This window comes from Lycium barbarum, chromosome 6, assembly GCF_019175385.1.
Source record: "Lycium barbarum isolate Lr01 chromosome 6, ASM1917538v2, whole genome shotgun sequence".
Lineage (NCBI taxonomy): Eukaryota > Viridiplantae > Streptophyta > Magnoliopsida > Solanales > Solanaceae > Lycium > Lycium barbarum.
This window is the reverse complement of record NC_083342.1, coordinates 103561360-103574779: the sequence shown is the minus strand read 5'-3', so window position 1 is coordinate 103574779 and position 13420 is coordinate 103561360. Positions and strand designations below refer to the sequence as shown.

The window sequence follows — 13420 nt, the reverse complement described above, 5'->3', positions numbered from 1 at the left end:
TGAAAGATATTTCTCTATAGTCAACCATCCGAGATGGTGCTTTCAAACTCTTTCTGCTTGAATATTTCTGTTCAAAGCATGCATTTATCATTTTTCGACAGATAAAGAGGATTATTTAGCAGATAAAGGAACTCTTGGGCAGTTACTTAACATAAATCTATTTACATATCGGTTACTGAGTTGGATAGGAGGTTTTTGGTTAAAATGAGTAGGATTTAACCACCAAAGAATGTGGTGCAGAAGATGGGGTTGCTCCTCTCTTAATCAGGGATTTCGGGTTCGAGTCCTGAGTATGAAAAATTTTTGGTAGGGAGCGCTCCCCCCCTCCCGAATGGGGCCCTACGCGGTGTGAATCCGGATATAGTCCGCCTCCAATGCGGATACCGAACATCGGAAACCAAAAAAAAAGAAAAGAAAAAAAGAGTAGGATTCAATATTTTTATTTTTGGCTTGAAAAATCTGATGCCACGTCATTAAAAGATAGTCACATATATCATTTTCCGGCTTAAGCGACCTTTACAGTGAAGTAGCAAAAAATAAGTGACTTTCGATACAAAGAAAAAAAAAAAGTGACATTTTGTTTGAAATGACAAAATTTTTGTGACTTTTCCTATGCAAAAGAATGAAATGTAATTTTGTTTATCTATATCTAAAATTAAATGATCTTTTAAGTAATTAACTCTTTTACCTACGATTCTTTTTTATATGACCCGTTTATGTAAATATTTAATGTATTGCAAGTAAATAAAACTTGAACTCAATATGATAATTTTTTATTTTATTTTATTTTATTTAGGAGTGAGAAAGGAAAGAGTAGAGACTAGAGAGGCAGCTCAACAGCCAAGGAGAAGCAAAGAGGAAATAACGTGTGAAGATATCGCAGTCCTCGGCGATATTATGTAAACTAACGTTTGAATATAAATGTAGAGTTATTTACTTATTTATTATTATACAACTGAAACATTTAATTAATTAAAATAATACAGTAATCTTTGCATGTCTTGCGCAAGTTTAGATCTAATCTTTTATTTAACAGTTGCTCTACTTTTCTTAAAGTCAACTCCCAATTCGGTGCGCAAAAACCTTCTGTAACAAAGTATAATGTCATTTTCACCCCCTCTACTTTCTTTATCTTCAAATTGAACACCGCTATTAATTTTCATCTTAATTATGCCATGAAACAAACCAAAGTGTTTGTATGGTTGATAGATACACTAGGTATAGCCTAAGGTCTTAATTTAGACCAAGGTGCAGAACATCACATGAGCTCTATGCAATTGTAGTAATTAGTTCTTATAGCTTTTTGATGTATTCACTTCTTAGCTTACAAATGCAACGACTATTGACATGAAATCTTTATATTTGCCGGACAAATAAAATCACAAGTTTATCTGTTTTCTTTTAATTTTTTAATCTACGATTAACATTGAAAATTATGTACCGATATATCGATCGTGATGCTTCTGTCACACAATTGAAAAGTTCCACAAATATAATTTTTGTTTATGAGTGAAATCATTAGAATAGCACTGCACCAAGTCATGCGGAGCAAGTTAATTGCTTACAAGTTACAACATTCAATTAACCATTTTAACTACTCTCCGTCCTACTTTAGTGACATTCTTTCCTTTTTAGTCAGCTTAAAAAGAATGACACATTTTATATTAAGTAACAATTTAACTTTAAAATACTATTTTATCCTTAATGAGATGATTTATAGCCACACAAAATCTAAGTGTTCTTTAGACCGCAAATTTCAAAAGTCTTTGTTTATTTCTTTATTTTTTTTACCTAGCCAAACATCATCACATAAATTGGGGATAGAGGGAGTACTAAAGGATTATAATAAAATAAGTTTAACTTATATATACTGATAATACAAAATAATTTGTACACCATCGAACCACCTGAAAACAACTACAAGTAAATGCTCATAGAAGTTGACTTAGTAGCTTGAAAAATAAGGTAAGAACATGTAATAACAAATTAAATAATACTGATAATGATTTTCTTGCTTTCATATTATTTTTTATACGCTTGATCATATCTAACCTTTTGTCTTGTCCTTTTTTTTTTTCCTCTCCTCTCTTGAGCCGAGGGTCTTTCGGAAACAGCCGCCCTACCTTTCAAGGTGGGGGTTAGATCTGCATACACTCTAACCTCCCCAGACCCCACATAGTGGGATTATACTGGGCTTGTTGTTGTTCTTGTTGTTGTTGATAATGAAAAAAATTACACAATCCTAAGAGAAGTTTGATAAATAGACTTGGACGTTAGATATTTAGGGTCCAAATTCATATTTAACCAAAATAGGGGGTGTGGTGGCAAAAGAGCAGTTTCACTATTCAACGACACGGACTATTCAAAGTCAATCCAGCAGTTTTCCAAGGCCCACATGGCCACATCTTTTTTGCTTTGATGTCAACAGTTACACCGCTTGCATACTTATAATCTGAACCAATTAAAATAGAGTTGTTTGACTTTGATTTATTCTTTCTTTAGGCTTCCACACACATAATCTCTCTTTCTCTTACTTCATAAATACATAAACATGACCTCCACGCATATAAAAAGCGTAGGATTTTGTCTACCCCACTAACCTTTCATCTTTCAAGGGAGATAGCAATTCACAAAAAACCAAGAAAATCCAATTCAATCATCTATGGATTTCCCTCTACATTTTAGATGTCCCATCTCCATGGAGCTCATGAAAGATCCTGTTACAATATCCACTGGTGTGACATATGAGAGAAAACACATAGAAAAATGGTTCTACACTTACAAGAAAAAAACTTGTCCTGCCACAATGCAACCTATTCATAGCTTTGACATGACTCCGAATCATACCCTGAAGAGACTCATTCTTGCTTGGCAAAATGGCAAGTCTCAATCAAATTCAAACACATCCCCTATATTTTCTATCAAACACGATGAGCTCGTATCGTTGCTCAACACGATAGAGTCAAGCCCCTTTAAGGTGAGTTCCTTGAAGAAACTCAAGTCAATTGTTGAACTAGGTGATCATGATGTGAATGATGATTTTAGAAAATGTGGTGGGGTTGAGGTTCTTGTTAGGATCATTCAACAAATTTTAATTGAAAGCTCAGATTTCGTTACATTTAGAGCATGTGAAGAGGCTCTTAGTCTTTTGATCAAATTGCCAATTGTACTAGAAGAGGAGGAGACAATCAAGATTTTGTTGCAGCCAGGGTGCATGAAGTCCATGGCCATAATGCTTCAAAGGGGTAGTGCTGAGGCAAGATTTTGCACCGTTTCGATATTCCAAAGGATCACAAAATCAGATTGCCAATGGAGTAATGTAATTGAAGATCAAGGGATTGAATTCTTCAAGTCCTTGATGGAGATTGTATCTGATGAAATTTGTTGCAAGGCAAGTTCTTATGCATTACAAGTCTTGATAGACATACTCGAAAAATCGAAAAAATCAAGATTGAAAGCTATTGAGGCTGGAGCTATGTGCACACTCATTGAGATTCTTCCTGATTCAAGCAAATCAAAAAGTGAAAAAACAATGTACTTGATCAAGTTATTGTCTGAATGTGCTGATGGAAGAATGGGGTTCATAGAACATGGGCTAGGAATTGCAGCCATAACCAAGAAAATGTTGAATATTTCAAATATTGGCACAAAAATTGGGGTGAAAATTCTTTCATTGATTTGCAATTCTCACCCCACGGATAAAGTTTTGGAGGACATGCTGATGTATGGATCAGTAAAAAAGTTGGTGGCTTTGTTACACATTGGTGGATCGTCAACAACAAAGGAAAGAGTTCTCAAGATTTTTAAGTTGCATGGTGATAAGTGGAAAAAAAACCCCTGTTTCCCATATGAGCTTAAGAATTATTTGGGGTTGGGAAGTGATTCTTTGTAAAATTATGGGTTCAAAAAGGACTTAATGTGAAAGTTCAGATACTTGTAAAGAAACTTGATGAAATAGAAGAAAATGAATTTGTTAGGTTTAATAATATCCAAATGGTGTTGAATTAACATTTGAATTTATTTTTAATCTGTTGGGGTATGTCCAGTTTGTTTAACGGTAATCATCCCCAATAGTCTTATTTATTGATGTAATTTTTGATACATTTCAAGTATGGCTTCGACCAAATCAATGCTTATAAAAATTTCATTTTACTTTTATTGATATCTCATTCTTTCTTCGTATCTCTTAAAAGATAATGTGGATACTTAGGGGATCCAGAATTTAAGGTTTATGGGGTCAACCTTTAAGGTTCTTAGCGCTAAACACATTATATTTTTAAAGTCATGAATTTGTATCTATTATTTGTTGCAGTTTAGTACATTTTTACACATAAATTTATGTTTCGCATAAAAAAAAGTGGGTTCAGACTTCGGATAAACCTGCTAACCATAAGCTGCATTCTGTATAATTTTGGGACGGTATGAGGGAATTCTGATACCATCTAATGATGTAATGGGATGGATGAAATCCTCTCCATCCTTAACCAGCAATTTCGAATCATGAAAATGCATCAATGCGAACGAACCCGAATTAGCGCGAATACCAATAGTTAAATAAAAAAAGGCATTCTGGTTAAGGAGCCACTTTTTGGCCATAAGAAACAATTGATCATGATATATCTCAAATCCAATGTTAATCTAAGTACTGTTCATGATATATCTCAACTCCAATGTTAATCTAAGTACTGTTCATGATATATCTCAACTCCAATGTTAATCTATAGCATTGGTCATCATATATCTCAAATCCAATTGTTAATCTGTAGACTTAAAGAAAAACCGAGCAGTATATAACTCTTTTTTTAAGTTGTTCGGCATGGAAAGTCCACTGATCCAACTAATTAATCTAAAGTTAAAAGTGCTCCTACCAAGAGTTTCTCGTTAATATCTGATAGATAGTGTATGTAAATATTGTAAATATTCTCTTCCTTATGTATAGTAATTAGGTCCTATAATTTAGCCTAGTATCATTCTGATAGGGAGATACCTACTTTGTATATAATAACTTTCATACATCAATACAAATCACAGATTGATTTCCTACATGGTATCAGACTAGGTTTCTCCTAAAAACCCTAGCTTCCTAAACCCTAGCCATCCACCTCCCTCTTCTCTCCTAACCCTAGCCGTAGCCGCCACCCCTTCCTCCTCCCTCTTCTCTCTTCAATGGCTGACAACAAAAAATTTCATTCTGCTTTAACCGTCACGAATGTGAAATCTTTAATCCCAATCACTCTAGACATGGAAACCGGCCATTATCACGAATGGGCGACACTATTCAAAGTTCTAGCCCGCGTCCACTCCGTACTTGAACATATCATACCACCAACTGACACCACTGAACTCACCGCGTACAACGCAACAAAGGCGGCTAAACTTCCGCTCTGGAAACGGCTAGATGCGGTGGTCCTTCAATGGATATACGCCACCGTATCCCATGATATTCTTACCTCTATTCTCGTGGCGGATGATGTTGCAGAGAAGGCTTGGAATCGAGTTGCTCAACCTTTCCAAGATAACAAGCACTCAAGGGAAGTGTACCTTGAAACTGAATTCACCACCACAAAAATGGCCGACTTCGGCTCGGTTATGGCCTATTATAATAGGCTCAAGTCTCTCACGGACCAGTTTGCCAACGTGGGGTCGCCGGTGTCCGACCAACGTTTGGTCTTACGCCTCCTTGCAGGCTTACCCGAGACATATGCACACTTTGTCACCACCATCCAGTAGAAGGATGTGCTGCCCTCTTTCTCTGAAGTGTGCTCCAGACTCAAGCTCGAAGACGCAGCTGCCAAGGAACGTGCCCGCGATTCCAGTCCCGCGGCTCTACTTGTTGATAATGATACTCCCTCCCCGCCACCTAGCAGTAACAATAATTCAACTAACCGTCGTGATAATAATCTTGGCAGGAATTCTAACAGGAACAAGGGAAAGGGGAACAACAACAACAACCGCGGGAAATCCGGCTGTGGCGGTGGCGGACAGACTAGCAACGGCCAGTGGCCGACGGGACAGCCACCGGCAGGGGGCTACTACTGGCCTGCCTGGACGCCCCAGCAGTGGCCAATACCCCCCTGCCCGTATCCGTCGAGACAGTGGAGCAGCGTCCCACCACACCGCGGCCCGGCAGCGGCATTCTCGGTGCGGGTCCACGACCTCAGCAGGCCTATTCCATGCATGGTCCGACCTATTCTAGGTACACTCCGACATACGTGGAGGCAGCCATGCACACTCTGTCCATGCATCAACCGGATGATAATTGGTACATGGACACCGGAGCGACTTCCCATATGACTGCCAACTCAGGTACTCTCACGTCTTATTTTAATTTGAGCAATAATTCTAGAATCATTGTTGGTAATGGTAGCACTATTCCAATTCGAGGCTATGGTCATGCATCCCTACCCCCACCTAATCCTCAATTACGTCTCTGAAATGTCTTGCATGCTCCAAAACTCATCAAAAACCTTATTTACGTACGTAAATTCACTAAGGACAATAATGTTTCTGTTGAGTTTGATCCTCTTGGGTTTTCTGTGAAGGATTTACCGACGGGGAGCCGCCTAATGAGATGTGAGAGCACCGGGGAATTGTATCCTATCATTGCCACAAAATGGACCACTCGACCATCCACCTTCATTGTCGCATCACCTAGCTTGTGGCATTCCCGACTCGGCCATCCGGGAAATGCTATCCTTAGTTCCCTTCGTAGTAATGCCTTAATTGAATGTAATAGGGCCCGAACTTCTTTTTGTACCTCTTGTCCTTTGGGGAAACATGTTAAATTGTCATTTTATGATTCATTGTCAGTTACTACTATGCCGTTTGATATCATTCATAGTGATTTATGGACATCTCTTGTTTTAAGTTCTAATGGGCACCGCTATTATGTTTTCTTTCTTGATGATTATAGTAATTTTCTTTGGACTTTTCCAATCTCTAACAGGTCCCAAGTCTATTTCACTTTTCTATCTTTTAAGGCATTAATACGGACTCAATTCGAAAGAGACATTGAAAACATTCAATGTGATAATGGGCGAGAGTTCGCCAATGGGCATTTTCAATCTTTTTGCGCCTCAAATGGTTTAAATTTCCGATTTTCTTGCCCCCATACCTCTCCTCAAAACGGCAAAGCGGAAAGAAAAATTAAATCCATTAACAACATAGTGCGTACTCTCCTTGTCCACTCTTCCATGCCCCCCTCTTTTTGGCATCATGCTCTCCAAATGGCCACATACCTCCTTAATGTACTTCCCACCAAAGTCCTTGGGTATAAATCATCAACGCAAGTTCTCTATCAACGAACCCCCTCCTATTCTCATCTCCGGGTTTTTAGGTGTCTATGCTATCCACTTTTCCCATCTACAACTATTCATAAGTTACAAGCAAGATCCACCCCGTGTGTATTTTTGGACTATCCATTGAATCATAGAGGATATAAATGTTATGATTTATCCACCAACAAAATCATCATCTCAAGGCATGTCATCTTTGAGGAAACTCAATTTCCCTTCTCCAAATTGCACTCACCAACCCCAACTTCTTATGATTTTTTGGACCATGGAATTTCTCCATACACCCTGCATTTTCTGTCACAGCCTCCTCCACCCGTTGTTCCCTCGGTCCAGCCCCTCCCCCCCACTGCCGAGCAGCCCCTCCCCGCTGCTCCACCCATGACTGCCCAGCAGCCCTCCCCCCCACTGCCCAGCAGTCCAACCCCACGGTCACTGCCCCACAGCCTACCCGCATGGTCACTAGAAGCCAACATGGGATTTTTAAGCCCAAACAACCGTTCAACTTAAATACTTCTAGCACTCCCTCCATCTCACCTATCCCACGAAATCCTGTCAGTGCTCTAAATGACCACAATTGGAAAGCTGCCATGGCTGATGAATATAATGCTCTAATTAGTAATGAGACGTGGGAGTTGGTTCCACGTCCCACTGATGTGAATCTTATTCGTTCTATGTGGATTTTTCGACATAAAAAGAAATCTGATGGTTCTTTTGAGAGGCACAAAGCCCGTCTTGTCTGTGATGGCAGGTCTTAACAGGTTGGAGTTGACTGCGACGAGATTTTCAGTCCGGTTGTCAAACCGGCTACTATTCGCGCTGTCTTGAGCATTGCACTTGCACACTCTTGGCCCATTCATTAGTTGGACGTCAAGAATTCTTTCCAACACGGTAATCTTAATGAGACTGTTTATATGCATCAGCCTATTGGGTTTAAGGATCCAAAGCATCCACATCATGTCTGTCTCTTGAAGAAATCATTGTACGGACTTAAGCAAGCTCCCCGTGCATGGTTTCTAACGCTTTGCAGACTATGTCTCCACTATTGGTTTTTCACATAGCCGATCTGATCACTCTCTCTTTATTTATTGTCGAGGTTCTGACATTGCTTACATTCTGCTATATGTTGATGATATTATTCTCACAGCTTCCTCAGATGCTCTCAGAAAATCCATCATGTCTCTGCTTAGTGCCGAATTTGCTATGAAGGATTTGGGCTCTCTAAGCTATTTTCTGGGTATCGCTGTTACCCGGACTTCACACGGCATGTTTCTCTCTCAGAAAAATTATGCAGCAGGTATTATAGAGCGTGCGGGCATGACTGCCTGTAAGCCAAGTCAGACACCGGTCGACACCAAAGCCAAACTTGGTGCCACGGCTGGGCCTCCTTGCGATGATCCCACCCAATATCGTAAGTTGGCCGGCGCGTTGCAGTACCTTACATTCACAAGACCAGACATCTCCTATGCGGTTCAACAAGTATGCCTTCACATGCATGATCCAAAGGTTGCACATATGCATGCTCTTAAACGCATAGTCCGATACATTCAAGGTACTATTGAGTTTGGTCTCCATCTGTAAAAATCCTCCATTGCCTTTTTTTTTTTTTATACAGATGCAGATTGGGGTGGTTGTCCAGACACTCGCCGATCCACATCAGGTTACTGTGTCTTCCTTGGAGATAATCTCCTCTCATGGTCATCCAAACGGCAACCTACTGTGTCTAAGTCGAGTGCCGAGGCCGAATACCGTGGCGTCGCTAATGTCGTCTCTGAGTCCTGTTGGCTTCACAACCTTCTTTTGGAGCTCCGTTGTCCCATCCGGATAGCTACATTGGTTTATTGTGATAATGTTAGTGCCATATACCTATCAGGTAATCCAGTTGAGCACCAACACACTAAACATATTGAGATGGACATACATTTCGTGCGTGAGAAAGTTGCCCGTGGAGAAGTTCGTGTTCTTCACGTCCCGTCCCGTTACCAGATCGCAGATATCTTCACTAAAGGTCTTCCGCGCGTGCTCTTTGATGATTTCAGGGACAGTCTAAGCGTACGACAACCTCCCGCTTCGATTGCGGGGGTGTGATAGACTATGATAGACTATGTAATATTCTATGTAAATATTGTAAATATTCTCTTCCTTATGTATAGTAATTAAGTCCTATAATTTAGCCTAGTATCATTCTGATAAGGAGATACCTACTTTGTATATAATGACTTTCATACATCAATACAAATCACGGATTGATTTCCTACGATATCCAATACAAGGTTATAGTGAAATAAATGAAGATGTTTTTATAAGTACTTTTTGTCTTTCAATAACATAAACGATTAGCTGGTTTTAGCTTTAATATCTTTTTGTTGTGTGACAAATCGTACTTAATTGATTGAAATTTTTTATCCTTACTAACACCACAGCATATTCATAGTTATCATCGAGAAGGGTGATTGAATAGTTGAGATTTACCTCTTAACCAAAAATAAAGAATTGGAGCTGAAATAGAGAACCTTAGTGGATTTATTCGACAAAAGAAAAAAGGAAAAGAAATATACATTCAAGCTAATTTTTAAGTCCTCTTCATTTTTAAGTCTACTCTTTCTAAACTTGTAAATATATAGTGTAAGACGTTATGCCACGTAATAATTTAAATTTCTTTTGCCAAAGTATATAGTACTATTTTATTGAACGAAAATGACTCAGTCGTCCCCAGTGTATGAAAAAAAAAAAAAAACTATTGTAGATAGTTGAATTTCCTCATTAAATGCATGGTCAGCCAAGTAAACTGTTGATCCTCCATTACTTTAGAGGCCACTTTGTTAAATAAAACTTTATAATTTTTGCAGTTGATGATTAATACTTAGACGCCAACTATTTTATTTCGTTTCGAGGTTTGCTTATCTAGGAAATGACGTCAAGTGTAATGTTCGAAGATGACCCAAAAAATAATGGGAAATTTAATAGAAAGTCTAAACTTCAGACATTGTCTAACGTTCTTGATGGGAACCAAGTAATAATTAGTTCAACTGTTAATAACTGGAATATAACAGATAGTTTACCACTTTTGTACGCATATAGTCTGTTACCTCCCAACAATGAACCACTAATTAAGGAACATATATCTGTAATCCTACCAGAAATATTCATGTAAGATGGCATTGCCCACTAAAGCCTAGGGTTTTTATAAATTGAATACCGATGGTAGTAATCCAGGTATTGGAGGTGTAATATGAAATGCTAATGGAGACTGGATTCTTAGCTTTTAAGGAGGGCGCAAAATTTTTGCTTACACTGAATCTGAGCTTTACCCATCTTACAGGGGCTTTAAATTATTGATAAAACATAACTCCATTTATAATATAATTTGACAAAGTGGAGGCTATAAATATGCTTCTTAATCCATCTATCAATATAATAATATTGCAAATGAGTGCAGATCATGGACAAAAACATTGCAAATGAGTGCAGATTATGGACAAATTGGGGAAGTCGGAGATCAAACATTTTTTTAAAGAATATTGCAATGTTGTAGCAAACTTTTTGACCAACGAAAGGATCGAAGCAAAGCACTACTTTTGACATATCTCTTTTTGTTGTTTCAGAATGTTTTAAATGTTTCCGTAAAACTATTTCGGTTGATGCTCGTAATAATCTGGCTAGAATTGAAAATGAGATCCATCCTCCTAAATGATGCTACCTGGAACAATTTTATGTTTGCTTCTACTTAGAATATATTTCTTTTCTGATAAAAATATATACATGATGTCCTCAAAAAGGAAAACAAATCCACGCTGGATTGTTTACACCAATCTAATTACTTTAACTATTTCTGACTCCGATTTTAATTTATCACTAATTATATAACATAGTTTAGTTATGCCTTATGAGACAGACTTTTAGTTAAGACATAATCAAAAGTATGCCTCATAAGGCAGAATTTTTTCCTTAAGGCATAGACTTATAATGCAAACTTTTAGTTATGCCTTAAGGAAAAGTTCCGCCTTATGGGACATATTTTAGTTGTCTTATGAGACACACTTTTAGTTAAGACATAACTAAAAGTATGTCTCATAAGGCGGAACTTTTCCTTAAAACACAACTAAAAGTTTGCCTTGAAAAGTAAAAATAATATATATATATATATATGCCTCAAGACAAAGTTTGCCGAAGGGGGCAGAGCGAAATTCAAATTCTGCCTTGCGAATTCTTTTTTTAAATTTTTTTGACTGAGCGAGGGTTCGAACTCGAAACTCATGAGTTTTAGGCGAAGGGCAAAAATTAAAGACCACCAATTTGAGGAGCAAAAGTTAAAGACCACCCAAAAGAAGGGCAATTCGGATCGGAGATCTAGGTTCTCTAGTTAATACGATTAACATATGTTGTGGTAAATAAAATAAAATAAAAATTGCTTATGATGACTAAAATACTAATGCACCCGTATCTCAACATAACAAGGCCTTATTTGTTTTGTTGTAAAAAGAAAGATTACCAATTGTAAAGTATAATTAAATTCATATTTCAACAACAAATAAATTACTTCAAACCATTTTTTTTAACATGATAGTCATTTTTGAACATCCCAAATGTCAATGCAACTGGTTTCCATCAATTTATAAAATTATGAAGTTATCCACTTTCGAGCTACAAATGTGATCTAACATGACGATGCAGTTGAAAGTGTAGGCATAGAACATAGCAAGTCAGAGTTAGACATTTTTTTTTATTTACATAAAAAAAAAAAAAAAAAAAAAAAAAACAAAGCCAGACGTTTTACCTTTCATATTCATCTTTTCAACGGCAATAATTTTTATCGACGCACCAAGATTTTCATTAGAAAAATAGCATATACATACTAATATTAAATTTTAAGGAGTTTTTTTTTTCTTTCTAAATTTCAAAATTTGACGGGTGAAAGTTGTATTAGGACGATATTTTAGAATGTCGTAAATGAAAATTGACATATCAATTAGAATTGAGAGTATAATATAAACAGATTGGTTAGCAACTTAACATCATCATTTATTACTATAGAGTGGAAGTTGTTAATCATGAGCACGCGGTCATCGTATCTCGTGCTAGTTGCAAAGTAAACCCTTCGAATATGACATTTCAAATAAAACAACAAAAACGACCTTTCCTATTTTATTCCAACAAGTGAAATTGAGACCAAGTAGAGGTTATTTATAGCTATCAAATATAGCTCATGATTTTGATTGCTATCCAGAAAAATAAAATCCTAAAACGGGAATTAAGTTTTCTCAAAAAAATAAAAATAAGAGAGTGGCATGGAACAGAATCTTAGGTCAACCAAATATTTTTGAAATTTTGCAGTAGTCTTTGATCAAAGGATGTAAAACAAATTTAAAAGAAAAAGCTTGCACTCTTGCCGACTTTTGAAAAATTAAGTAGCTGCAATTATAGTTAAAAGGTGCACCTTGTATCGGTGCAAGAAATAGTAAACTTTCTTATGTCAGAAGAAAATACTTTAGAAACCTTTCACATGAAGACTGACGAGGGTACAGACACAATGGCCTCTGCCACAAGGCATGAAGAAAAACACCATTTTGGTGGCCAAAATCTCACCACATTTTGTTGTCTAACTAGTACTAGTGATTAATTATCTCTAAACCTTTTGTAGCCACAGCCTTGCAACCTTTTGGTCTTTTTGACCATGCTAGCTTTTTTGCCATCCTTACTCAAGATCCTCGTCCTGTAAGGTTTTCTTTTTTTCTTGGGGCGGGGGATGGAGTGTGGGGGTGTGTGAATGGTGGAATTTTTCGACAATACTTATTGAAGTCTCCATGATAAACCCGCAAAACTAGACTAAATTTCAAAACTAAATTCTCAGCTGTCCCTATTAGAAATATGACTTACTACTACCGGTTTTGAAGGAACTAGAGTTACATCTTTCCATTCAAGAGTCCTTATTTGTTTCCATACTCCTTTGAGACCCCCAAAAATAGATAAAAATAAAAGTTTTTTCTTAGGAACACATACAAGATTCATCCTTACAAGAAAGACAATCGTAACCTAGTTAACTACAACATTTATGAATTTCATAGTAATAGAGTTGAAGACCCTACCGAGAGAGAATATGGAACTTGGAATCCTTTTTGCCTAGCAAG

The 13420-nt window shown here is 37.3% G+C and overlaps 1 protein-coding gene across 1 annotated transcript; it reads left to right on the top strand.

Annotated features, from left to right (window-relative positions):
* The first annotated feature begins 2596 nt into the window (after positions 1–2596).
* Positions 2597–4120, top strand: LOC132599911 (E3 ubiquitin-protein ligase PUB23-like). Its single transcript, XM_060313077.1, has one exon. It carries the CDS (start codon positions 2663–2665, stop codon positions 3890–3892), a length of 1230 nt encoding a protein of 409 aa, XP_060169060.1. The 5' UTR covers positions 2597–2662; the 3' UTR covers positions 3893–4120.
* Positions 4121–13420: the final 9300 nt, after the last annotated feature.

What these genes read in the sequence shown, in the direction of transcription:
- LOC132599911 (XM_060313077.1), top strand. Translation starts at nt 2,663, where the DNA reads ATGGATTTCCCTCTACATTTTAGATGTCCCATCTCCATGGAGCTCATG.